The sequence below is a fragment of the Triturus cristatus genome, chromosome 2_2, assembly GCF_964204655.1.
Source record: "Triturus cristatus chromosome 2_2, aTriCri1.1, whole genome shotgun sequence".
In the NCBI taxonomy this organism is placed as follows: domain Eukaryota; kingdom Metazoa; phylum Chordata; class Amphibia; order Caudata; family Salamandridae; genus Triturus; species Triturus cristatus.
In genome coordinates this window covers 840,263,608-840,290,798 of record NC_140582.1, presented here as the reverse complement: position 1 = coordinate 840,290,798, position 27,191 = coordinate 840,263,608, and the positions used below count along the sequence as shown (strand labels likewise).

The 27,191-nt window shown below is 43.5% G+C and overlaps 1 protein-coding gene across 6 annotated transcripts in view; it reads right to left on the bottom strand.

Annotated features, from left to right (window-relative positions):
- ATP8A1 (ATPase phospholipid transporting 8A1) overlaps positions 1-27,191 on the bottom strand; it is a 1,017,459-nt gene that overhangs the window by 239,545 nt on the left and 750,723 nt on the right. For all 6 annotated transcript variants that reach the window (XM_085642166.1, XM_085642168.1, XM_085642167.1 and 3 more), the window contains one exon: positions 5,343-5,404. In XM_085642166.1, coding sequence (XP_085498292.1) covers positions 5,343-5,404 — 62 coding nt within the window. The remainder of the gene's footprint in view (positions 1-5,342; positions 5,405-27,191) is intronic.

Below are 27,191 nucleotides of genomic sequence, written 5' to 3'. Positions count from 1 at the left end.
GTAAAATCAAACTATTATAATGTTTGTTACAACGGTCAATGATCAAGCTATTCATGCTGTCACTAGACTAGACACCCAGATATCCTGAGCACAGACTCAGTTGTTAAATAGCAGAACTCACCCGATTTCATATGCTGTGTGACATGAGGGGCCATTTAACCAGTGTGCAGACTAGTCCTGAGAGGGAGAAGACCATGCACACATGCTCTAATTTGGCTATAATTTAGCATGATACTATGATAATTGCTCTTGAACAAATGAGGGTTGTGCTGGACCACTGGAGGTTGTACTTGAAAATGTAACATTTCTACTGTTAGCCAGTTATTACCTTGAACTTCTTCATATTTTTACCTTTGCCATCCAATGGCAGGACTCTAGGGGTGGTAATTTAAATAGAGTGTTGTCTGCTTCAGTATCTTTTCTCTACATTTCATATATATATTGCTTTTATTTTGTTTATTTTTCAAGTTTAGTGATGTCACTTCCTGTAATATCAACAGTCAAAGGCCATGTGACAAAGTACTGTGATGTCATTAAGGTGAAAAGTGAGGGCACTTCCTGTGGAATCATGAGGGGAGGAGTCAGAGTGTGATGTCACTTCTGCTACCCCTGGCATTTTGCAGAATCAACGTCCGTGCTTTTTAAAATTTAATTTGATAATGCATTATTAATTTACTGTTCCCAGATGACTGGCAATTTTCAAAAAGTACAATAAGAAACAAATTATGTGTGGAATGCCGCTGAAAAGCATGTCAGTGAGCGGTTGAAGAGGCAGTTTGTAGCTTCCATACTGTTGCACAAATAATAAAAAAATGTAAAAAAAAGAGAAAAAAGCAGATGAACTGCAGGCAAAAAGGAGAGGGGACTGTATCAGACGTTGAGGCGTGCAACAATGAAAGAGAGAGCTCCTTGAAAGTAAAATCAAATAGGATCTGATTTAAGTTGTGTAATTCTATATCTAATCATACGTTTGTTGTTCCTTTACTAAAAAACACAACAACATTTTTTCCATGGACGTCAATTAGGGGTCACAATTGTGACCTCTGGCTTGCCCTTTTGCTACCACTGGCAGAGCATCTGTGACAAATGCAAAAAGAACAATTGATGGACAGAATGCAGAACAATGTAATACATTCACCCCAGTATAGAGATATGGGCCTAAATCCATAGTTTTTTTGCTCCCAATGCCATTCGAGTTTGAACCCAGCCATATGCAAATCAGTCTTGACCCTGTGCCCAATAGAAACAGTCCAGCCCAAACTGCCAGGCCAGGTCCTCCCTGGATTGGAAACCAGGGTCGTAGGACTGGTTTCAGGGTTTCACCTCTCATCAGCCAGGATAGCTTGACACCAGTGGCAGAGAGTCTCTCTGAACCCTGACTTAGTCATTATATCACCAATGGCTGCCGTCTTAAGTTTGATTTCTGAAAAAGAAATAAACGTAAATTTTACTGAATTGCTCCCTGCTTGTCTTTAAGAGCCGAACAAAGGTACAGCTAATGTCTAGGCCTGGGCGGTGAGCTCCGCTCCGTTCACTGAGTCTTCCGAATTTTCTGCACTCCGCGCTCAGTGGAGCTCGCCGAGTGCAGAAAACTCCGGTTCGCGTAGTGCTGTACAGTGTTTTCCCCGCTCGCGGTCACGAACGGTAAGCTGGAGAGCGCAAGCTGCTGCTCGGGTAGAATTTCTACCCGATCAGCAGGAAGACCAGCGCGAACGGCAGTTCGCACTGCACCTTGCAGAACTTCTCAGAGTTTTCTTGTCACTTTGCGCAGTTCCACGTAGCAAAACTCCGCGAACTACCCCTAGGCCTGCTAAGACACACGTTTACCTCGAGCTAGCTTTCAGTTTTTGAAGCCAGTGTTAAGTGCTTAAATGCAGTGTTGCAAAAAGCAATGAACTGAAAGGTCACAAGTTCAGTCAAGAAACAGCTATCAGCAGCTTGGCTCTATGGCTGGTGGTAAAATTTGCTGTAGCATAGTTGCGCGAAATTACAGCAAAATTACATGTGTAAGTGGAATTATTCAAGGAGAGTTACCCTGCATTTAGTGCAATTTTCTCAGTGCAAAATGGATCAGAGGATGTATTTTATTCTATGATAACAGGCTGAATGCAACAGAACAAGAAAAGCAGCAGGCACTCATGCTCTGTTCTTGTGCTGTTGTGTTAGGCATTCTTCCCCCAAATTACTTTAAATTACTCGAGCAGGCACAATTTCATAATTTTCAGTAATTTTGAGTCGCATGAGTAATGCAAAATTATCAAAAAGACGCTGATTACTCCTGCAAAATTAAAATTTCACCCAGGCTTACTTGGCCCCACAGAAAAGTCGCTCTCTGTGTATGTGTATCCCTGGAAAAAATTTGCTTTAATTTGCCAAGTGCTCTTGACTCATTGAGGTGTGTACGCTGAAATGTGAGCGGAGCTGACCAAAACGCAAATGGCTTCAAGAGCTTCATGGCAGTGCCAGACTAGCATTGCTGCTGCAAAAAACACATCGGATCTCAAGCAGGTCAGTCAACGTACTGGGTGCCTCATTTTTAAAGACAATATACAGCAACTGTTGGGGTGATCCTTAGATCGGCAAATCTGCAATTGACTCAGTGCAGAAACAATGAGCTAAGCATTTTCATGAAAATGGATTTACCACCCTAAAAAAAATATCTAGAAGACATGCACAATGGGTATTTTTGATCAGCTATATCCTGCATCCTAAGGATTAAGTGAATAAAATGTTACTACCATGAGATGATAATACTAATATCTTTAATTTATGGTGTTTAGAAATTGCAAAAGTGCAGTTAAAAGCCTTTTTTAATGAAAAAACAATATTAACTTGTTTTACTATACAGCGTGTGTGCAGACGGATATCAAGACAGAGAAGAGCCTGCACATATGTATTAATGAGGGTGTAGCAGTGTTGTAGATTGGATTAGCGGAATCCATCTTGTATTTAGAGGCTATCTTGTCCATTTTGTGGAATCCATTTTGTATTTCTGGCAACCATTTTGTTTGCCATGTGCCGCCACGTGCTCATCATGTGCTTTGTCCTCCCTCAGTGTTGACTGCTCTTGTAATCTGCCTAGAAACGAACTATATTTAGCATCTTCCACCTTTGCACATGCCTAGTGAGTTTTCAGCTGTCCTTGCAGCTGTTAGTATGTAACTGTCAGGATGTGTTTACTAGCATTGGCAAACTGTTAACTCCTCCTACTTGTCGACTGTGCATTTCTATATGACCTTATATGTACATAAAACCTTCTCCTGTACTTGTGTACCGCCCTCTTTTAAGCCCCTGTGTGGGTATAAAAGGACCATGCTCCTTCTGTTTGGTGTGCTACTTCATTCAATACCGAAGGGTGCTGTGTGAATGTAGTTCCACCTCATGAGGGTTATTAAACTTTGTATTTTCTATTCCAGTTTCTGTGCCAACTTCCTCCTATTGGTCTGAGGACTCTGTGCAGAGAAGGGCGAACCCCTTGCACTGGTAGGCCTAGCTGAGGTCCACTTCTACAGCAGGGCATGTCAGACTATACCTGGCCAAATAGAGGTTGTGTGTGGTGTAAAAGACGGCTCTGGATGAGCATTTGAAAGTTATGCTTGGGCATGTAATGATGAGGTTTGACATTAGATGTTATGCCTGGACATTTGAAGCAATGTCTGGAAATATGATGATTGTTCTTGAGCATTACGTTTGCGCCTATGATAGCATGCCCCTTTGCTGATCACTGTTGTAATTCGGGCATCAAATGTGACATTGTGCCTTAAATAGGGTGAAGACTGAAATATTGTTATCTACTTTAGTGTCTTTTCTATTATGGTAACTGGCTTTCATCTTAGGCCTTTCAAGTTCAATTATAACACTTCCCGGAAAGTTAACCAATATTGAGTGCCATGAGATCACATCCTGTGATGTCATAATGGGCGTGCCATCATATATATCACACACTTCTGCTACCACTGGCATTTTAGTGAATCAACATCCATGATCCTTTGTATGAAGCAAAGGTGGCTCAGCCAAACATAGGGTTTGCCAATCCATTAGTGCCTTATCATGGGCCAAGGCTGCTGTGCTCATCCTATTTTCTAATTTAGGCATTCCAGGGCCCTCTACAAATAGGTGAAGTTTATTTTGTATGCACAATGACCATCCAAAAATTCTGACCTAATTTTGCACATGTCAAATTGTAAGGATAAACTATAATTTCCAAGCACAGTACTTCCTGTGGGTAAGATCCCTTCTACATGATGCTTGGTACGAAAAGTGTAGTACAACATAAAACACCACGGTAAGTGTTGCTTTGACACAATCCAAGACTCAGTACGACTCGTATGAAGATGCTGTCTTTGCACCTTCCACTTTATACAACGTCTCTGTACTGTATGAATTTTAGGTCTCGGTCTTCTGGTTGATATCAGGAATGTCATAAACGGGGACTATTGTATTTGATTGAGTTTGCTCCTTTGCACCTTGCACTTTATACGACGTTTCTGTACTGTATGTATTTTAGGTCTCGGTCTTCTGGCTTTTTTTTTCATATGTGTTAATGAAATGAACTGTTGTATGATATGTTCGCTTATATGGCATTAAGTTGTCGAATAAAGCATTCTTGACTTGACTAAATGCTAAATTAACCTTAAGCTCACTTAATTAAGTAGCTATATTTACATCATGCTTTTCAATACAATGGAATATCTATATTTTGATATATAATGTGATTTTATTTGCCTTTCAGAAAGTATAATCCATCGAGGGATACTGGTAATCGCCAAGATTTTATTCTTTGTCCTTATGAAGCAATATATTTAATTGAACTGAATGAAATCTGGTACGTTGCCATAAAGAAAAGGGTATTGTGAAAACTCACTCAAAAGGAAGTTTGTTGAATTATGAACAGTTTAACTGGAAATAAAGGCATTGAAAATGAATTATGAAGCATATCATAAACAAATACGCATTAAAATAAATTGCAATTGTTTTTCAAAACCAGATACACATTTGTGAATAGCGTACAGAGACTTAGTGTGGATTGTGGAAAAGCTATTTCTTTGATTGTGAAATAAATATGAATTTTCAAGAATTCTTTGATGCCTCCTATAGTTTTATTTATTGCAGAAAAGCAAATGCCTGTAGAGGGATGGTTTAAAGATCACTCTTTCTCTTTACCTTATTTTTTAAAAAGAATTAATGACTAGTACTCTTATTGCAACTGCTACAACTGTGTGTGCGCCAGACTTAATGACAAAACTATTCTTAAACACAAATATAGGGTACCTAAAAATTGGCTTGCAGTTCGAAACACAGTATTGCAGTAAAGAAAAAAAATACAATGCGTAGAAACTTACAGTATATACAATGTTTCCTAATAGAAGGTAGTCTGACGCTTTGCCATTGCCAAACACAGTATCTGCATAGAAACAAAGAAAAGGCATAACTTACAATGTGCTTTACAAACTTCAACAGCAAAAAGGGTAACAGCACTACTATACGCTCATGAATTGCTCATACTCGGTGGGAGGAAAATAAGAGAAACATGGCTGTTGTGCCACCCGAGATGAAGCATCAGCTGCATGCGTAGAAGTGAACATATAATCCTACACAGAAAAAATGATGTAGGGAATGAAGCAGATTGTCATGCAGCTAATTTGTGAACCTAATGCCATTCCAGAAGTATCTGAAAATACAGACATTTATGGTACAGATTTACAGTTGATTGATTTCATGAGAGTTTCACGTTCACAAACCACAATATATGGCTTCAAAGACAGCCTCAACTCCAATCAAACCAAGAAGTTACTTATCCCAAGTAATTATCTTACTGGTAGATGCCTTATCGCTCAAGCACACAAAAGGTGATGGGCGGAATGCTTGCAATAAGTCTAACCACTAGTAACCACTAATGATGGCATTCTAAATCATTTTTTTTATCCATCATGCCACCTCAGATTAGACCCAACATGTGCAAATCAGTCTTGGTCCTGCTCCAATAGGAACAGTCCAGCCTGAAATGCCAAATCAAGTCCTCCCTGAACACAAGCAACCCAAGACCGGTTTTATCTTGATTGGACCTCTTCAGTCAGTTTTAGCTTGGTTTCAGTGGCACAGTGAGCAAGGGGCCCAGGTCTGAGAATTCCCTTGCATACTTAGGGCGTGAGATCAAACACACAAAAGGTGATGGGATGAATGCTTGCAATAAGTCTGGCATGGCAATTCGAACTGGACTGTTGTTTTTGGAGCAGGGCTAAGGCTGATTTGCATATGGCTGAGTTTAATGTGAGGTGGTATGGCGGCCAAAAAAACAATGGGTTGGAATGCTACCCCTGGCGTTTGCCAGTGGCTAGACAAACTGTAAGGATTCCACCTACCACCTTTTGTGTGTCTGATGTAATGTCCAAAGTGGCCTAGATAATGATTACAAATCGAATGAATTATGGCAGCACACACAAAAGAACTAAATTGGGACCTTGTCAATGGCATCCATAAGATCACTCCTCAGATAAGGTAGTTGGGCGGGAGGTAAGGAATATTTGGGTAGTAGCGTATCGCTCCAAACAATTGTTGAAGATCAGTTACCTTTTCTTTTGATAAAGAACTCTACCTACAGATTCCTCCTCTTGTTAATTAATACTCCCTCAGTACCCCTCAGGAGTCTGAGGAAAGGATTATACAAAAATGTTTTTCAGCAAGGCACTGGCAAAAAGACCAATCCCACGAGTCTGACAATGAAGGCAGTAGTGATCTGTAAAGGGGGGGACTGAAACCCAAGTTGCAGCCCAACAGATGTTCAGTGATGGAACTCCCTTGGACAAAGCTGCTTTCTCCCTGGAGGAATTCACTCTAATGCCTGCAGGTGGCTCGTTCTTGGCTAGAGCATAGCACAACTTCTGCAGAGGACAAAAGAGTGGGAACTAATCCTCTTCTGGAAGGAATTTCACAGGAGGATCTGATCGTTAGCAAATTCTGTCATTGTAGAAGCTCAGAATCCAATTAGGGCCAGAGTGATGCAGTCCCTCTTACACCATTGTAGGGTGTAGAGAAATGGAAAAATGTTGGTAGGAATACTGATTGGCCTACATGAAATAGCAAACACATAAAATCTGCAGAATAAAACTACGGTTCCACTGGAATATGATAAACAGAGAAAGTAGAAACAAAGGTTTAATTGCTCCAGAAAAAGCATCACAACAGATGATTTAAAGAAAGAAAAAAGTCTGGCTGGCAATGCACATTAAGAAAAACAAAAAAAGCTGACAGATAACCTTTTGGAGAGCCCAAGACGAGGCTATACCAGGCCAAAAGTATTGACCACAAAGCATCACAAGTAGGCCTTGAGTGTATCAAAGTGTTCCTGAGCATACCAAGACCCAAAGCATGACCAATGGCTGAAATAAACAAATTTGTGGAGGAACAAAAAAGGTGTTGTCCAAAAACCTTAAGGGCTGATCAAAGGCACTCAAATTGCCCCACACAATAATCATGTTTATATACAACAAGGGAAACCCAGGTACCGGAGGTATATGTATTTATAAAGGAACAGGAATCCCTCAAACACGACAATAAGCTATTCATATTTAGATAGGAATACAATAAACCTATATTTGTTGTCCAATGGATGATTCATACATATGTATTAGGCATAAAAATTCAAAGAATGGTGTGGGAACAAACAAACAGACACGGTAGCCAATTTTGACTCCATAAACTCAGCCCTAAAGCTGTGTCAACATTAAAATACAATAATTATGGTCAGAATTCTGAAGTACCAATGGTCAAGTGTACAATATTAACAATTAGAAATGGAGTCTTGGTACTGTGGCCGACGATGTTTATATCCCTAAACTATCATGGGATCCTCATCAGGACATGAATGAATGTGCCTGAGAAAGAATACCAATGATGAAAGTCAACAGGAGCTAAAGAAAAGAGGAAGAAAAACGAAACAAGGATTTGTTGTAATGGGATGGTATTGAGTGAAAGAAAAATCCGTCCACTCTGTGAGAATTGTTAGTAAGTGCTAAGGGCCAGGCATACATGACTCTCAACCGATAGGTCAAAAACCAGCAGGGAGAGATAATCACAGAAGAAGACATGAAGAAAGGAGTCCATGTACAAGGCCGACAATGGGCATGAGGCCTAAACCATAATAGTCAGTTTGTAGGCGGCAGGAGTTGAAAAGAGAGTAAACAATAGCTAGCCAGATCGCAGAATGAGGAACTGAGATTGACACATGCATAGAGGGTGAAGTGCCAGCATGTTTGGCAATTGGACCCGTGTACGTGATCAGTATTCACATGACCAATTACTGTTTGGTGAAAGTTAAGCACATCAAACAATCATTGAATGAACCAATAACTATTGATAAAAAAAATGTGCGTATGAAACTAAACAAGGAACTTTCAGAATGTCACATGCATTGAAGGTGAGGACCCTGTAATAATGACCAAAGGACGTGGTTATATGTGACAGGTGCTGGTCAGACCAAGGCAAGCAACATATCTGTAATCGGTGCATAAGTTAAGAGCTACAAGTGGTGCAAGAAAGAATACGGGGGTGACTAGGGCATACAAATTGGAACAATTATGTGATAATAACAGCGCCCATTGCAATACGGACTCCAAGAGGTCATCATGCTTGTAAAGTCCAGGTGTTAGAGTCAAGTAATATTCTGCAAGAGATAGTCCTTAGCACCAAGGACTACTGTCACAGTGAAGCTGCCACGACTGCCAGCACTTTCGTAAAGACGCATGGGGTGGTCATCAGTCTGAAGGTAGGACTACTAACTTTTAGTGCTGGTTCCCACTGTGAACCTCAAAAGGCACCTGTGGGCAGACAGAATTGGATGATGAAAGTAGAGTCCTGAAGGTCCAGGCATGCTAATCAATTTCCCAAGTTCAAGGCTAACTGGACCTAGACCAAGGACAGCATCTTCAAATTGTCTTGGCAAATGAACAGGTTCAGAAATCAGTGACCCAAGATAGGCCTTAGGCCTCTGTCCTTCTTGGGAAATAAGAAGGCACCTTTATGCTTCCTTGTCCAGCAAGGCTAGGACCTCTGCTTCTCAGATCGAGGCATGAGCCAGAGAGCACGCTCTAAAGGAAGTCTGCTAGCTGGATGACCTTGTCATCTGTTATAATCACCTCCCAATATGTGACAAAACGGCAGATCCTCCCTCTCACCAGAAGATGATGTTGTTAAGGTGAGGAGTAAGAAGTATTTGGAAGTGGTAGAGTCCACAGAGGGGAACAGGGACTAGATCCGCTGTTGCTGGAATCAGTCACAAGCAGTAAGGTTCAACTTAGAGGCAGCATTTAAAGTAGTTATTCAGTACTTAAACAATAACAAAAACAGTAATTAACAGTAATAAAGTGAAAACACAAAAAAAGAAAAATCCCAACACAACACAAGAACAATCCCAAACAAAAGAGAAATGGATAATATTTTAATAAAGACAATGAAACCAAAACAACAAAAATCCAATAAATAGAACCAGATATATGAATTTTTATAGTTTAAGATTCAAAATAGCACCAAAAAGTGTTAAGCACAAACCAGGTTCATCTGGTTGCGCTTGACCGGGACAATGGTAAGGCTGAAGTCCGACTACGATGGAGTGCGGGTCAGAGGCAAGGACTAGGTTCATTGCAATGCCAAATTTTTCCGTGGAACTTAGTTTCCTCAGTGGGGCAAGGAAGTAGGCAGTGGCCGAAGATAGCTCCACGTCGTTGGATAGCCGCTGGATGAGGTCTTGAGGAAGCTGTCCCGCTTGGACTCCAGGCAGTACCTCGAATAGCAACCAAGGAACATCTTCAACTTTTGAAAATTTCAATTCATCTTGCAGCCTTGCCCCGCTGGAAGAATTCTAACTCCAAAAAAGTGACTAGGTCCGAAAGTAGAAATCTCCACTGGGTAAGGAACAAAAAGTCTCCGGCCAACGAGGGACCTTCTCTGGGAGCGAAACTAGCATTTCTCCCACTCTGAACTTTCCCGTCAAAAGTCAGAAATCACTAGTAAAATGGCAACATCAGTGAATGGTTTTTTTAATATTTTTTTTTATTGAAATTAGTTAAAACCAACATATGATGGCCATGTTTAGGTGGCCAAATGATTTCTTTTTGTAGCACATTCTTGAAATAAAAAAAAGAAAAAAGAAATGAACCATTGAACTAGCCTACCAAGGCCAGACCTATTGACTTTATTGTGATATTAAATATGTAATGACTGACCAAGCTGGAATCAGTGCTGGAGATGAACGGTATGGTACAAACAACAAAAAATCAGAAAGGAAGGACAAACGTTTCTGTACTGGGTCCTGAAACACATTTAGATAGTACATGGATTGCCCTGATGCGGATTAGAAAGGTAAAGATATGAGAGAAAGCATTTTGTTGTAAGGCAGCAACTATATATGACAGGAGAAGGGAGGAACACTTTACCATAATGAGACAATCATGGCAGTGAGTTACATAAAATTGTTGGAGACAGATTCAATGGATTATTAAGAGTAGGAGGCTCAGGAGGCTGATCCACTTATGGTGATGTCTTTTTTGGCGATACTGAAGTAAAATCGTCTTCTCGTACTGTGATGACACTGATGTGGGACACTTTTAACATTGCTCATTATATGATATTTAGAAATTGCAGGGAAAAACCAACAGGGCACTGTTACATTATTCTACAGATTCTTGGGTCAAGATATTCACCCACTGAATTGCTGAAGGTGCAATGCACCAAAAAGGTATTGCATCTGTTTGACTAAGAGTTGTACTAAGATTTTTCATATTTCTTAGAATAAGATAAAAGCCAAAATGGAAACTATACCAGTGCTAGCTATACCTCTAAATAACTCAATCATTCTCAATAAGTGAACCAAGTCAAGTAGGGGCAGTGAACAAAGACTTCGTCCTTGCCTTTCTCTGAAAGTATGGATTTTTCTAAGTTCTTAATTGCTTTGTTTGACTGGCAGAGGGCAGAAAGTACCAACATAAGGTAATTCCAGGTGTCTTTATTTTCAGAGCAAAGCACAACTACCCCAGTCACACTGACCTCCATCTATATGAATCCAGGGTTTTTATTTGCAACTTTTACAATAGAGGACTAAAGTGTACTTCACACCACTAACATCTCACATGTAGATTTATTTAGTTCCAAGATGCTGAAGGCAACAACCTTTACTAAGAGGACCTACATCCAGCATGGGGTGATGTAATTTTACAGAGTATATTATAACTACTCACAAAGTAAATATTTACAACGGTATTTCCAAATAAACAGAGATGGGGACTGCAATAGTCTTTCTCTGCAGAATCTCTTACTCAGTAAAGACAATTGTACTGCTGAGGTGGAGGTTGAGATAGCTGCATGCTCTATTACATTGGCCGGGATATTCACAACCCCAGGGACCTTGTTGTTGGATAGGTTTTGAGTCAATAATCCACTTTCTCCACATTCCTTGGCCAATCAAGTTCATGTTCAAAAGTTGTGTATAGAACCCATCTGGGAATCCGGTAGACTCTCAGAGACTGTCTCCTCAGTATGACCCCTGTGCCAACGGACCAACATCAGAGAGTACTGTTTCTAACAAGGTTTGCCTGCACCCTTTGTTCAGTGTTCATTCCACCCTCAAGAGTCTCTGCTGCTCTTTGATAACAACTAGTGAGCCTGCTCAACGATGGAGGGAGCACCTAGGAATTTGAAATTCCAAGGGCCCTCCAGAAAGTCTAATTTACTGAGTGCCTAACCCTCCAGCATTCTGCTAGTCTATGGACAGCCCAGGATAAGAATGCGCACAAGAAAGTAGATTATCGTCCCTGCTGTTATCATTATCACCTCATGTGAAACGTGCCTCCAAGCACCCTAGATCTTCTGAATACAATGGAAATAAGTCTTGGGAGTCTGGTTCAAGATTCAGGTCTGGTGATCTTTTCATTTGAGGCACCTAGAGATATTAAGCCAATTTCTTGTGGCCGAGGGTGCCAATATAAATGAACCAGTGTCAACAGCTGAAATCATAGCGGGTGTAACAGAAATGCATTCAGGGCATGCTCCAGGGGCTAATGGTATAAGCAAGATGTTTTGTCTGTGCTTGCCTGTGGTTTGATAGTGTTTCAATCTCATTTGTCTCTAAATTTCAGCCAGCAAGTAAAAGAAAGGTGGAAAAAGAGCCAATCACAAGTCCAATAAATAGGAGGGAGGTCCTGCAGTCCACTACCAATCCAATATACTATAGTTTTTCTGGCTAAGAGTAGAAAATACTCCATTTGTTCTTGGGACTGATCTCTATTTGAAGAGCAGATCTTCACTTGCAATGTTGATGTTGGTTGGGAATGCGGCTAGGATTAAGTTGGACACCTTGACTGTAACATGGTATTAAATGGGCCTAACGTCCCTGATTTGTACAGCAAGTTTGTTGCTGCACCGTTACAAAACACAATGTGCTCTGTAGAGTATTTAGAAGCTAAAATCTCAAGCACTCACAGATAACAATGCGCAAGATTGATAGCACTGCTCGCTTCACTTGGGTTTAATTATCTGTCAGATGAACAAGTTATTTACCTTCAGTAACCATCCATGTAGTGGATACTCTAACTGCAAATTCCTCAGCTTATGAACATTCCCCAGCGTCAGACTAGATCAAGAAACTTCTAGAGTTGTTCTCCTGCGCACTGATAAATGGTGTTGTGCGACTTTGCACCAACATCGTTCCACTCCAGAAATGACGAGCGAACCCACATAGAAGCCCTGCCCACATAGGCTGATATCAGTTATTTCTAGCCTGTCCGCAGAGCCCATCGGCAGATTGGTAAGGCCAGTATGTGGATTTGTAGATTGGGACCTTTTTAAATGGAAAATAGTCCAGCTAACAGAACAGGGAGGTGAGAGGAGTGGTGAAGAAGCAGCCGATTGATAAGAGAGTCCACCAGAAAGATTGTCACCAAAGGTAAGTAACTTGTTTTGATGAAACTTCAAACCACAGATTCCTTACCTTCTAAATAGATACCACAGCAGTATCCCCTATCGAGGTTGGTCTGTGAACTAGCTCAGACCAAAATGTTCTGTAGGACAGAGCAGGAAAAGTTGTCCCTCTCGATGGACCTGGCTGTTGATTCAGTAGTGCTTCTGAAACATGTGTACCAACGCCCACGTAGCTGCCTAACAAATGTCCAGGAAAGGCACTCCACATGCTAATGCAGTGGTAGCAGCTTTGGCCCTGGTGGAATGAGCCTGCAAGCTTCCTAAGGGCTGCTTCTTTGCCAGTACATGGCAGATCTTTATACAGAGAAAAATCCATCAATTGATTGTCTGTTTTTGCACTGACTTGCTCTTCGTTTCTTCATTTCTCCAGAGAACGCTACAAAGAGCTGATTGTCCACTTGAAGTTCCTTGGTACGATCGATAAAGAAGCTTAATGCTCTTTTAGGATTCAAACAGTGGACTCTATTCCTTGATGGAAGGATGAGGTAAAGCAAAGAATGCCGGAAGGGCGATAGCCTGCCCAAAATGAAAAGGAGTAACCACTGTCAGTAGAAATGAATCTAAAGTCCTCAAAACCAACTTATCTGAGAAGATGGTGGTATCCGGTGGAGTGACACAAAGAGCCGGGAGCTTACCCACATGTCTTACCGATGTTATGGCAATAAGAAAGACCATTTTCAAGGTAAGAAGGCTCAAGAGACAACTTAGCAGCAACTCAAAACAGGTGTACATAAAGAATGTGAGGACTAAGTTTAAGTCCTGCTGAGGCATCACATAAGGTTTTGGTGGAAACCAATGTTGCAAATATTTCATAAATCTCATCATAACTGGTGACTGGAATAACAAAAGCTGATCCAGCAAGTGCAAAAAAGTGGAAAGAGTCGACCAGTACACCTTAACCATGCCCAAAGAAAGTCCTTGGAACAAACAAAAATAGAACTTTGAATAACTTTGTCTGTAATGGGTCGATTTATAAGGTGCCATACCAATCAACAAACTTGTTCCGACAACTGGTGTACAATGAATTTGTGGAGGAACACCTTAATGCCAAGATGACATCAGTGACCTCAGGGTGAAGGCTGAAGTAGGCCAGCTGTCACTGCTAAACCTACGAATATGGAGATGCATAGTGTGCAGACCCAAGTGCAACACCCTGCCATGCTGCTGTGACAAAAGATTCTCCCGAAGCGGCAGCTTGATCGAAGAACAGATGCTTATGCCCAGGAGTTCCGGTTACCACACTCTCCTGTCCCAATCTGCTGGATGACTTGGGCCCAGTCGTTCCTGATCTTCAGAATTCGGGGACGTATCGGCAGTATCTGAAAGTATTCAGGATTCCTGAGCTCCACTCTAGATGGAAGGCATCTCCCAGTCAGAGCTGCTCTGGAAGCTCCAACTCACAGACGTGCTGACATTGAGGGCTCTCAGCAGTGGTGAAAAGATTGAGCTAGGGTTCTGCTGATCCTTTTCAGAATTTGGGGAAGGAGAGGCAGGATGGTGTACAGGAGCCCCATGTTCCATTCCAGACGGACTGCATCTCCTAGTGGGCATTCTCCTGGAATCTTCAACTCATGAAAACATTGATACTGTGTGTTCTTGACAGAGGTGAAAAAAGATCGAGCCAGGGTTTTCCTGACTATTGAAGATGCCCTGCTCTACCTCATGATGTAGATGCCATTTGCCATCTGCCAGGTGCCGCCTGCTTAGCATGTCCACTGTGGAATTCAAGGATGCCGCCCCTGGAATGATGGCTGGAAGGCTTTCAGCACCAGACAAATGGCCACCAACTCCAACTGATTGACTTGGAGCCAGTTTTCCATCAGAGACTAGAGTCTTCTGATCTTCACCCATCTACCAGATGACCTACCCACTCCAATAGTGACGCGTTTGTCAGCCCCATCATCTCTGGGTGGGAAAGGGCCTGTTGCTGGACCAAATTCGTTCGAGCAGCCATTGCTGTACAACGTGATTGGCCTCTTCCGAAATCTGGATTCCGTCTGTTAAATTACTTAGGTGCTGGGCCCACTGAACTTCAATTTCCACTCACTGCAGAACGTGCATGTACCACCTGGAAGATGCAGGAGGCTAAGAAACCTGAGGGCAGCTCTCACCGAGATCCAGGACCAAGGTTGAAACTTTACCATCATGGTCTGAAAGTACCCGAATCGTTGCAGCCGAGGCAAAGCCTTGAACTGCACTGTATCCAGTATAGCTCCAATGGATGGCAACCTCTGCAAAGGAATGAGATGAGACCATGGCTTGTTGATCATGAACCCCAGCAATGTCAAGAGGATTCTCATCAGGCCTTTTACTCCTGAGGTCTCTGAGCCCGAACTACTATGGGTCCACAGATACTGGGCTAAGTATGCCTTCTGCACTTGACTCTCAGTGTTAGCTGTGGTTGAGCAGTCAAGGCTCCCTCGGGCGGGACGTAGACCGAGGTCAGTGAACACAACTCATAATTCAAAGAGCAACCAGTAATAATAAATCAATGTCCAGTCCAACACTTGCTGTTGTAAAAAAAAAAAATAAAGTCTTTTGTTTCTAACTCTACACATGCACCCTTTTTGGGTTCTAGCCCACAGATTACAAAGAGTGAGGTTAGGGCTCCTGCCATACGTGTAGTACACAAGGGTGGAGAAGTTAAGATGTTAACCTGGAATACGGCTGTGTTGACGGGCAAATTAAATGATCCAATGTGGGTAAAATTTATAAAGAATGATAGCATTATGTGTTGTCAGGAAACCTGGGGTGTCTCTAATGCACTTCTGATTAGGGGTTTTGCCTCTTTTTTTCTCCCTGGCTATTCCTACTCTGTCTGGTAGGGCAAAGGGGTGTTTGGTCACATTACTGTCCCACGAGCTAGGATGTACCACTACATAATATGTTAAGGGCTCTGCTTACCTGCTGGGCATCAAGCTTTTGCTTTCTAATTCTAATAGTGTCTTTCTGTTGAATTTTCATAACATTAACGCATCAATAGAGACCTCAACACAGTTGGTGGGCCTAAAGACTTGTTTAGATCGATTGAAAGCAGAGTTCAGTGTGTTTGACCAAGTGGTCATTGTGGGTGATTTCAACTTGCACTTGCGTGTTAAAAACTGTGAGTTGTAAACACTTAGCAAGGTGGAGCAGCACTTCCTATACTTCGAGCATACTCCACAGGGGATCTGCTGAATAATGTTATGTGTGATTTTAATTCAATATTTGGCTGGGAGTTGTCTTGGGAGAGACCTTTATAACTCCTTTGGACCATCATACATTGGAAGGGGGGTGGATACTATAATTGATTATGTTTTCCTCTTGGCTTAATTATGTCCTTTACTTTCAAAGTACACTATTTCTAGACACGCTTAGAGTGATCATAATCCGATTGAGGTTTCAATGAAATGGGATGTTGCAGGACCCTCTGTTCAACACTCATTTTCGAAGGATAATGATGTTATGCTAGTTGCACAGGGGAGAAGCATAAGCTGGAAGAGGATCTGCCTGTCCTCTTTTATTAATGGAGTTGGTTACAAAGGGCTACTGTGGATTTTAAAGTTTGTCTATATCTAGATCTGCAAGAGTAATGCTGGGTGGCTATTTCTTCAAATATGTTTTCTAGAGAAAGTGTTATGCTCACTCGTCAGGGGGATAGTGGCAGGAGGGCCTTCTCCGGTTGGTTTGACCAGGGCTGTTAGATGACTTATCGTGATTCGGTTCAGGCCCTTCATTCTAAGCCTAGAGTGGCAGTTAGAGCGAAAGAATGCAGGCGGATTTACAAACACACTGGAAAACCTGTCATGTGTACCTCGTCTAAATGTAGAGGGGGAAATTACCCCCCCCCTCCCGATGAAGGACCAACTGAGGTCCAAAACGCATTGGAGACTGAGGGGATAGTTGTAATGCGAGAGGAATACTGCATTTGTAAACCCTGAATGAGCTCTTGAATAAATGAATAATAACAATGAAATTATCTGAAGGATTATTTTGAAGATATGTATAAATTTGTTGATGCGACATATACTAAACAATAATATAAAAGTTCTGAGAAAAAAAATGTGTAAAAACAGAATAAGATTAAGGAGAAATCCCCATTGTGAACAGCAGTGGTGCAGGGGGGAGACACTGCCCCAGAAAAGGAACAGTGTTCACCTATCAATGTGAAACACACTTATGATCCAGAGGTGATACCCCACTAGAACCCTGGCTTCACGTATGACCAGATAACCGGCCAGATAACCATTGGAAGGAAGGAGTGCCTGATCTTCAAAAATGTTTTTATCAAGGATTTAAAAAGCAGCCATTAAATATAGGACGGACGTTTTGAGTCGTGCCGCTTCGGAAAATCTGTTAGAAGCATGCCAACTGAATTGCAGCACCAAGTTCTGGGAAATTGTCAATCGTCGTCTTTTTATTTTTTTTATTTTTTAGTAATGACTACCCAGCCATCCATGATTTTATAGCTCCAAACATGTGGGTGATTTATTTTGGAGGTATATATGGACCTATAGTCTCTGTCAGTGAGAGGGAGGAGACCTACACTGTATGGTATTATCCTAATCTTTAGTTTGAACCTAAGGAAGTCAAGGATGCGATTAGCTGGATTTGCAGTAATAAGGCCCCTGGACCTGATGGGGTTCTTGTTGATATATTTAAGCTGAACGTTAATCTTTGGGCACCCCTCCATACTATGTTCTTGAATGCTGTAGTCAAAACCGGGATCCCCTTGTCATGGACCCGTTCAGTGATTATCATGATTTTCAAAAAGGGAGATAAGACAGACCCAAAATGTTACAGACCAATATCAATATTGGATTCCACAGTAAAAAATAGTGGGGAAAGTCATTTCAGCTTGGTTGCAGGAGTGGCCGGAGCAGAATGAGATTATTTCTGATATTCAATATGGCTTTAGACAGGGGAAAAGAACCACTGATCAGGCTCTGAACCTTTACTTAATTATTAACAAGTTTACTGTGGCTAAGCAGGGGAGTATCCATACGGCGTTTAAAGATCCCTCTTCCGCATCTGAATGTGATAATAGAAGCAAACTCTGGCCTTTGATGATCTCCTTGGGATTTGACACTGAGCTTGTTCATTTTCTGCCCGACCAGCATATGAATATGTCCGCTTGTGTTAGGTATGGGAACCGTACTTTTGCCATCACTCGTGCTGCGCGTCCAGTCCATTGTGGTTAAGGGGCCACGCCCCCTCACCTTTTGCCCCTCAAGACCAGTGTCTGTCAGGCTGAGCAAAGGTCGGCCTGACAGACACTGTTCATTTTCAGGTCAGTGTGATCAGGACATCGCGGAAGACGAGTCTACCGCGCACTTCAAGATGGCGGCGGCGGAGACCCATTCTGCCAAGGGAAGCGCTCTAGTCGGTTCGGCCGGCGCGGAGCTGACGTCAGACGCGGAGACAAGAGCAGCGTGGTCGGAAACGGAGGAGGGAAGCGCTGGGAAGGAAGGAGCGAGCGAAGCAGACGGAGGAAGGATCAAAGACCCCAGGCAGCTGCATGGTGACAGCGGAGAAGAAGAACGGAGACGGCGGGAACCTCCAGCAGACACCGCTCTAGTGTCTCCTTGTCCCAGGGAGGATCAGGACGCCGAGACACCCACGGCTACAGTCCCGGAGGACTGTAGCTTCAGGTCAGTGTCTTTCCTGAAATATCTAAAGCACTTAACGGGGAGGGGGAAAGCCAGGAGATCACCAGAACTGGGCACTAGTTAGGACCGACCTATTCCCACACGACTTCCCCACCCTCACAACTTGTGGTGAAAAAGAAACAGGTGGAGGGTTTGTCACAACCTAAAGTATAAAAGTACTTATACTGACGGGAGGTTTGTTCTTTTGTTTCCTTTTTCCTCCCGGGGACGCCCTTTTGCCCAGAGAACGCCTAAAGGAAGCAGACGTAAAGGGAACCAGAGAGGGACACAAGAAAGCGAGCACCGTATCTGGGACATCACCTGCTCTATTTGCTGGAAGGACTTTTAGTTTGATACATTTCTTTGTTACATTAAGACTGGCTCACGATTTCCATCAGCATCCATTCAGATCTTGTCTACTTCTTTAATAAACCACACTCAAACCTAAACCCAGGGACTCACGGAGTACGTCATTCCCCTTAAGAATCAAGGGTCCGTTACAGGGCCCAAGGGGGGGGCTAGACGACAGTCAGGCAGCCGGGAGCTTGACATGCACTAAATGCGCAGGCTCCTGGCTGCCTGAGCAGAACTTTGCAGGGCTGAAGTCACAGCTCCTATGGGGGTGACCTCCTCAGTTAAGCAAAGGTCCTTGAGGCCCTTCCCCTCATTTACGAGGGGTAGCGTCACTCACTGCCTCAAACCTTCTCCCACCTCGCCACCAAGACATGGAACACCCTCCCACTGAGCCTACGACAGACCCAAGACCTGCTGACCTTCAGGAGGATGCTCAAGACCTGGCTGTTCGTTCAGTAGCACCCCCCCCCCCCCGCGCCTTGAGACCCTCGCGGGTATGTCGTGCACTTTACAAATGACTGATTGATTGGATTGATTGAAACCTGGGTGCTTCAGTTTTAAGCCCTGAAGCGCCCAAGGTTGAGTGTCAATCAGTGACACTTCATCACAGAGTGGGGTGGGGGTTAGCAGTCTCACCAACCCCATCCCACTCTGTGACCACATAGGGACTGCTGCCTTCCCACATTGGCTGACCTTAGAACCTCCGAGGCAGAGCTGCGGGTAAGCGTGATTTTTTTCATATTAATGTTTGGTGTGTGAGTGCATGTATGTTTGAATATTTGGTAATGAGTGTTGTGAATATATGTGTGTGTGCGTCCGCGTGTGTGTGTGTGAATGCATGGTTGGGAGTATGTATGTGTGCGTAGGTGTTCCGTCTGCCCCCTCCCTCCTAAAATTACCCACCACCACTGCACTTGGTGAGTCAAACAGGGCTTTATTTTGACCCTTTTTTTATTTACATCATATATTAATCGTCTCAAGGACCATTTATTACAGGAGGCCCTAGCTCTACCCCCGAATGGTTAAGAGACGGATTACAGTTCTCCTGTATGCAGATGACGTGTTCTTCTAGTAAGGACGGCTTTGTGTCTTTCACGACTTTTAGATTAAATTGTAAAATTTATGGACTACCTTGACCCCTCTACTAATTTGGGGTGGTCACATCTTATGGTCATGGCCCCAAGATCTACAGAGAGTAGAAGCACACTATAATATAATGATGTTTGAATTTTGTTTGATCAGAAGGGGACCTGGCATCCCTTTGATTTTGGTCAAACAGTCTCTCTTTTCGAAGGACAGTGGGTGCAATTTTTGATTTTGCTGCCAGACTTGGGAACAAACCTTTTCAAGCCCTATTAAAGATCTTTGATGCAAAATGTAGGTCTGCAGTATTATATGGCAGTGAATTGTGGGGATATGTTGATTGTTCTCAGCTTCCAGTGTTTCAAAATATTTTCTTTAAACGTTTGTTTGCTTTGCCAAGTGGTATATTCTCTTTCATAGTCCAGGAGGATGTAGGGAATGGTTACACAGTAGATCTAATTGGCTTTCACCCGCTTTTAAAATGGCTGGCGATATGGGTTAATCCAACATTCGAGTTGATCTGGATATTTTTGAGTGATTGTCTCTCTTTGGATTATGGGAAAAATATTGCTTGGCTGAAGTATGTGCAAAAGGGTTTTCAGGCTCTTGGGTAGCTGGAGGAGTTTACAGCCACTGAATCTAACAGAAAATCTGATATAGCGTGGACCAAGGAGAATTTCCTCGCCCATAGAAAATCTGACAGGGAGGCTTTAGAATTGCATGAAGGATCGGTACGGGGATTGGTACTGCACAAAACAACCTTTCCTGTCTAGCCTTATTTCATGTTCATTAATAATTGCTTTCATCATTACCTCCTAACTAGATTCCGCTTGGGGATGAAACATCAACTGCTCATGTTACCTAAAGGGTGGTTACGGAAGGAGAATCTCCCCCCTAGTCACTGTGACAACCTTTCAAGACAAGACACCATTCACTATCTTTTTTTCTGTGACTTTTATTGTGGCCTTCATTGCAAATTAATAATTCCCCTTCTTAAAGGTAAGAATTTTTTCCAGGCAATACCTGCACTAATGTTTTTACAGATGCTAAATACAGAACACATTTGTCTGTGGGTGGATTTTTAAGAGGTGCTGTAAAGAAAAGAATGAGTTTTAATAATCAGTTGTTTTTATTCGATGAAGTGATTGCCATGTTTATTTGGGTTTTATGATTTTTAAATGTTTGATGCTTTTAATGTTGTATGTACTTATTGTTGGATGCATGGTTTATGGAAATTATTCTCTGAAATAAACAATTGTGACTGACTGACTGACTGAACGCATGCAAAGTATACGACATTCAGAATAACACAATCCCCTTCGAGGTCTGGGCTTTAGTAGTTGTCCGGCATATTCCTGTGACATCCTCCTTCGTGTAACGTGTACGGGGTTATTCTACATTCACTGGTGGCCTCATCCCTGATTCAAGAGTTCTCCTTTTGACTCTTTAGCTATTAGTCAAAGGTGTCTATGGTGCAGCAGCACCATTAGCAGCAAGTTCAGAAAGGGCCCCAAAGGCCCAGTACCAGTTTTACCCACTCCAGCGGTACAGCAGTGTTCAGCGGTGCAGCCAATGCCCTCTCCTCCAGTGCACACTAGTCTGGATCCTCTATGGTGAAGTCGGGCCGCTCACGATGGATGAGGCGGCACCCGATGGCGCAGTCTCTCTCTGTCAAGCAGCACTGCCGGTTTGTTCTAGTGATTGGAGTTGCTCTCGCTCAGCATACACAAAGGTAAGTTGCTCTTTCCCCTACCTGAGGGGTACTGGTGTGATCCTCTGTTTCCCTGTCTGAGCTGAAATGAGTGTACAACGTCCTTTGTGGTGTCTTGGTGATCCTCAGGAAATCTGTTGGGTGCAGATCACAGTGTGCGAGCTCGACCCGCTGTTCACAGTAGAGTCCTTCGGTCAGGTAATGACCTGAACCCTGGCCAAAGTGCTCCAGCAGCCCCTCCTGGCATACAGGGTTGTTGTGGTACTCATGATCAGGGTGCAGACTTTCCATGTGTGCTAGATTCACGAGTTGTGGCTAGGTTGTAAATTGCGCAAAATCAAAATAAAGTATACCACAAATAGATAGCCATAGAAAGAATGCTCAAGGGAACAAGGGGAAGCAACCACAGAGAGTCCCCAAATCTTCAATTAAACAAGTTAATTGACGATGAACATGTAAGAAAATGGTTTATTCCCGAGCATAAGCAAAATCAAACTGTCCAGTGTAGTTTGACAATTGACAAAAATCAAGTCCAATCCCTTTGTATGAGGATTTATCTTTTCTTTATTTTCTCAGTTGTCCTGATCGCATATTCCACAGCATCGAGCCAGAAGTGGATGCGGCCAACACGTGTTTCGTCTTGGGGTAATTGAACCCCCACGACTTCCTCGGGGCCTATAAATCAAGTGGTCAATCACAAAAAACGAGTACGATGCAAAAGTCAATCAGAATAGAAATACTAATAGTACGTATCCGGAACCTCCGTTCTAATTCAAACAGCACAGTCCCAATGAAGAGAGTGTCACTCGGCAATTGATATTCTGTGAAGGAGAGTACTCCGTAAATATCTGGGGTCCTAATGTGTATTGAAGCTTTCCATGTGTGATTGCCCTCACTACGGCGGCCCCTACTGGTATACGGGGTCGCCGATTTTACCAGTCACAAGTCCCACGCTCTTTGCCCAAAATCAGTTCATCTGTAACCGCCTCTGGCCTACAGGGTCACTGCGTGGTGTGGTACGGTCTGGTGCTTCCCGCACAGCGCTTCCGATACGGCTCAGAACAAGTCAGCCCTCTCCAGTCATACAAGGGTTGCAGAGCCAATACTGCACACAAGCAACGGCCTGATTGGTGCACAGACTCACACCTTGCTCGGGGAATCCTTGAGCAGGTCTCCCCACTGGACTGCCCTCCCTCCAAAGCACTCCTCTCCCTCACCAAGGCACACTGGTCTTGGAAAGAAGGCAGACAAAGGTATTCCAGGCTCCAAGGCAGGTGATCTTGGTGTCCTGAGTGATGTCCTCTCATCCAGCAGGGAGACTAGCAGGGCTTTGCCCCTAGTCCTGGTCACAGGCAGACGTCTTGCAGAACTTCCCCTTCTCACACAGCCTGTCTGACAGGTTAGCAGATGACAAATTTTGGGGGATTCAACCTTCCCTTCTTATAGTCCTTTTCCAGACTCCAAATGGTATTTCAGGTCTGAGTCTTTGAAGTTTTATGTTGAGATTCTGCTTCTTTTGAAGTGGACACTTCTCTCTTTCTTCTTACCTCATGAAAGATCTCTGTCACAGCAGACAAAACTCTGAAGCGGACTGTCCCACAGCACCGCTCATGGGAGTGACTAGAGTTCACACCTGGATGTCAGCCACAGTAATATGTGTATCAAAAGGAAGGTTAATCCCAGACACCCAGTCCTACTCTCTACAATTCCCTTATCAGTTCCATCACTCTTTCTGAGATGTGTCCAGGTAGCTTCCTTGTGATCTCTCACTGAATAAAAGAGCAGTCTTTTGAAGTGTAAAGGGAGTCTGTTCCTTTTCACTACAATGTGTGTCCTATCCAGCTCACATGAATGCAGCAATACACAAATCTGTCTGGTGGGGGGGGGGGGGGGGGGGGGGAGTTCTTCTCCTCCTCATGTCTTCACCAGGCAGGCTTTCCAAACTGGATCCCAAGGTCCTCCATGTAATCTACCATTGCAGGCACACTTCCTAAGTGTACATTTACAGCACACTTACTGTCCAGCACTTGTACCTCCATGCATTGTACCGTTAAATGTACACACACGTTTACTACACACACACACAGTCTGCATGCACAGTTCAGCACTGAGGCTTTTCTATGTTCAGCTATGGTGTGCTATTTACAGCAGATGGGGTACAGGAGCTGTAACTCCTCCTATACACCCAACACTTAATTTGTAGTCCTGTTAAGGGGAACCATTATTAAATGAGTATACAAGGTACACTCTTAGGCAGTTTTAATTTGTTTTTCTGTCTGCATTAGGGATCCCTCACTTGAAAAACTTCTTTCTTTCTTTTTTCTCCCCCCCCCCCCAAACCCCCAAAAATAAATCAGCACTCCATCCAGTGTGTTGCTCTGCACCTGGGTGTTGACAGCATTCCTATGATGAATCCTGCCACTACATAGTGAATGTGGGCAGTCTTAAAAAATCTAATGATTTTCCCCTAAAATCTTCCTATCTCTATATTACACTTGGACCCTCTTGTAAGCACATCTGGTATATTCAAAGACAGAGTGAACACTCGCTTGGTTTCTGCTTTTCTTTTACAGCATACTTCAGTCCTTCTCTTTAGGTGAGTTTAAATGTTTTTACATGGGGAGCTAGAGAATGCCCACTCCCTTGTCTCTCAGTTTGTGGTTATTGTGCTATTTACATACACAGCACTACCAGCACATACATTCACCATGTGCGAGTTGCACAACACTTCATCCTTCATGTATTGTACTTCATGCAAGAACACACACACCCAGCATATGCTTTCATTGCACATGCACTGCCCAGCACCACATCTTTAATGTCATGTATTCCTCACAGGCTTACATTCACTCAGCACATGCACTAATCTCACACGTACTACACAGTACTGCTCTATCCCTCTAATTTACCCTTCCCAGGCACACATACACCCAACGCAGAATCACTACTCGTGCGCTATGATGTAGACCATAGTTATAGGCCGTGCCTAACATGACACTGTTGACGAAGAGATGGGGTTACAGGGCCGACGGGGGAAACGGGGATAGGGGGAGGATGCTCCTTCCAGGGGGCTTTGATATCGCAGGGGTAGGATGGGGTAGAGGCATGGGGGGGTCCAAGGAAATACCCTGTCTTATGATGGGGATGGTAGAGAGATATCGATATTGTGGAATTGGGTCGGGGGAACTGGACAGGGGCCCTAGAGGGGGTGGTTTATTTAGGCACGGCCCAACTTGTAGTAGTCATTGAGATGTTTATTCTCTTATCGTAATAAACTTGCAATAAAGTTTGTTAAAAAAAAAAAAAAAGATGTAGACCATGGTGAGTTAAGCACACAGCAGCTGAAAGAGTGAGCCTGTGATCGTCACTCCAGTGAGGTAGATTAAAATGTTCATGTTCCTCCTGGTCCAACAAGAACATAATCTGTTAGGCCTATGACATGGTGCACACGCATGATCCATGTTCGCCTACGACAAAAACAATCGGCATTGGGGCTCAAGATGTAGCGTCTTCGTCAGCCCGTGTACATGTAAATCATCAAGCCACACATGGAGCTCGGTATTACACGTCTTTATTCTTCATAGTCTAACCATTAACTGAACTAACTACATCATTAAGTTTCCTAACCACTCCCAAACACTTATGTCACTATTCTACAGAGTCTGTCAGGGACCACAGGGGTCTCGCTATCTCTAACACACACTACACAAGACAACATTACAGTTGGGCACTCAGGGCAGGAGTACATGACTTTACCATGCAGAGGACTTTTCAGTCCCAAAATATAGGGTGGGGTGGATTTTGTGGAGCTAATAGAAAGGGTAGAGCATTACCACGCTGAACAATTCGTAAGATCCATCTATCGGCCATGATGGATTGCTACCCTGTAAGGAAATACTGAATTCAACCACAACAGGATAGGCATACGCCGCTAAGACAAACTAATGTTTTACAGCAAACAAATGACGGACGGAATGCTGACAATGCAAACATTCTCCCCCAGTCAAAAGATCTGGGTTAAATCCTTTGTTCTTTTGCCCACTACGCCACCCCAGTTAGGACCCAGCCATATGCAAATCAGTCTAGACCATGTGCCCCATGGGAACAGTCCAGACCGAACTGCCGGGCCAGGTCCTCCCTGGACCAGAAACAAGCATCCTGGGACCGGTTTCAGGGTAGGTTACCCTTCTTCAGCCAGGCTAGCTTGAATCCAGTGGCAAAGTGAGCAAGGGACCCACGTCTGGGCATACCCATCCCACTTAGGGCGAAAAGTGTTACAGCAAACAAATGATGGACGGAATGCTGACAATGCAAACATTCTCCCCCAGTCAAAAGATCTGGGTTAAATCCATCGTTCTTTTGCCCACTACGCCACACCACTTTAAGCTAAGGCAAAATAAAGCAGCTTAGTGGCTGATGCCACTTTGGGAGGTGACTGGGAGGACTGGTGGCACAGTTAGTTTGTGCCTTGCCTTCCAGATGTACAACCCCAACCTTTAAAGAACTGGGGTTACGGCTGTAGTAACTGGGGTGACTTTTGCTGTCTACACGCTAGCCACCTGGTGTAGCCACTGAATTTCTGAACTAAGGTGTGTACTGCTTAGCAGGGGTCAAACAACCCAAAGGTGAAGACCCTGGCTCCACTGTCCCCAGAACGCTCTAGGGCAAAATCAGGTTCTTCACCAAAAAGACGAGCAATCAAAGGGCTTATCCGTGCGAGAGGCTTGTACTTCTGTGGAAAATCCTGTGGAAGGCATAAACGTGTGGTGGCGGAGAGCAATGGTGCTAACTGCCCTTTCCGGGCAATTGTATTACGTAGGCCAGCACAAATCACATATTTGGCCACGCCCTAACCATCATGAATTTGAGCAAAAGTGTCCCTACAGTCTTCTGAGACCGCCGGCACTGCTCCCACTGCCCATGTCCCAGAGGACACGTGTGTAGTAATTCAACAAAAAAAGCGCATTCAACTGTGGCGAGTCCAACCCTGTATCAGGGGGATTATCAAGCTAACTGGCGTTGTGTAAGCCCATTTTAAAAATTGTCATCATCATAGCAAGAGGGGAGGTTATTATCCCCCTCCACATCTCCCTCTGGTGGTGTAACTTGTTCAGAATCAGAGCCAATAGATAATGGGGCCTCTGCCAATCCATCCACGCTGGCAGAGGCATTGGGACAGAGTCAGGCGGAAAGACGGACGATTGCGCTTTAGTAATTCTGTAGCACAACGTCGGTTGACATTGGGCTGAAATTGGTTCGGATCAGACATTGGAATTATCATCATATCCTCTTCCAGCGCCAGTGGTATTGGCACCTACCGGTGTCGACAAGGAAGAGGCAGGCACAGGTCTTGGAGCTGGAGTAGACATCTGTAATAGAGTCAGAATAGGAATGAGTGTCCTAAGGTGTCTGACAGTGCCAGAAGTGCACCGAAAATCTGCAGCACG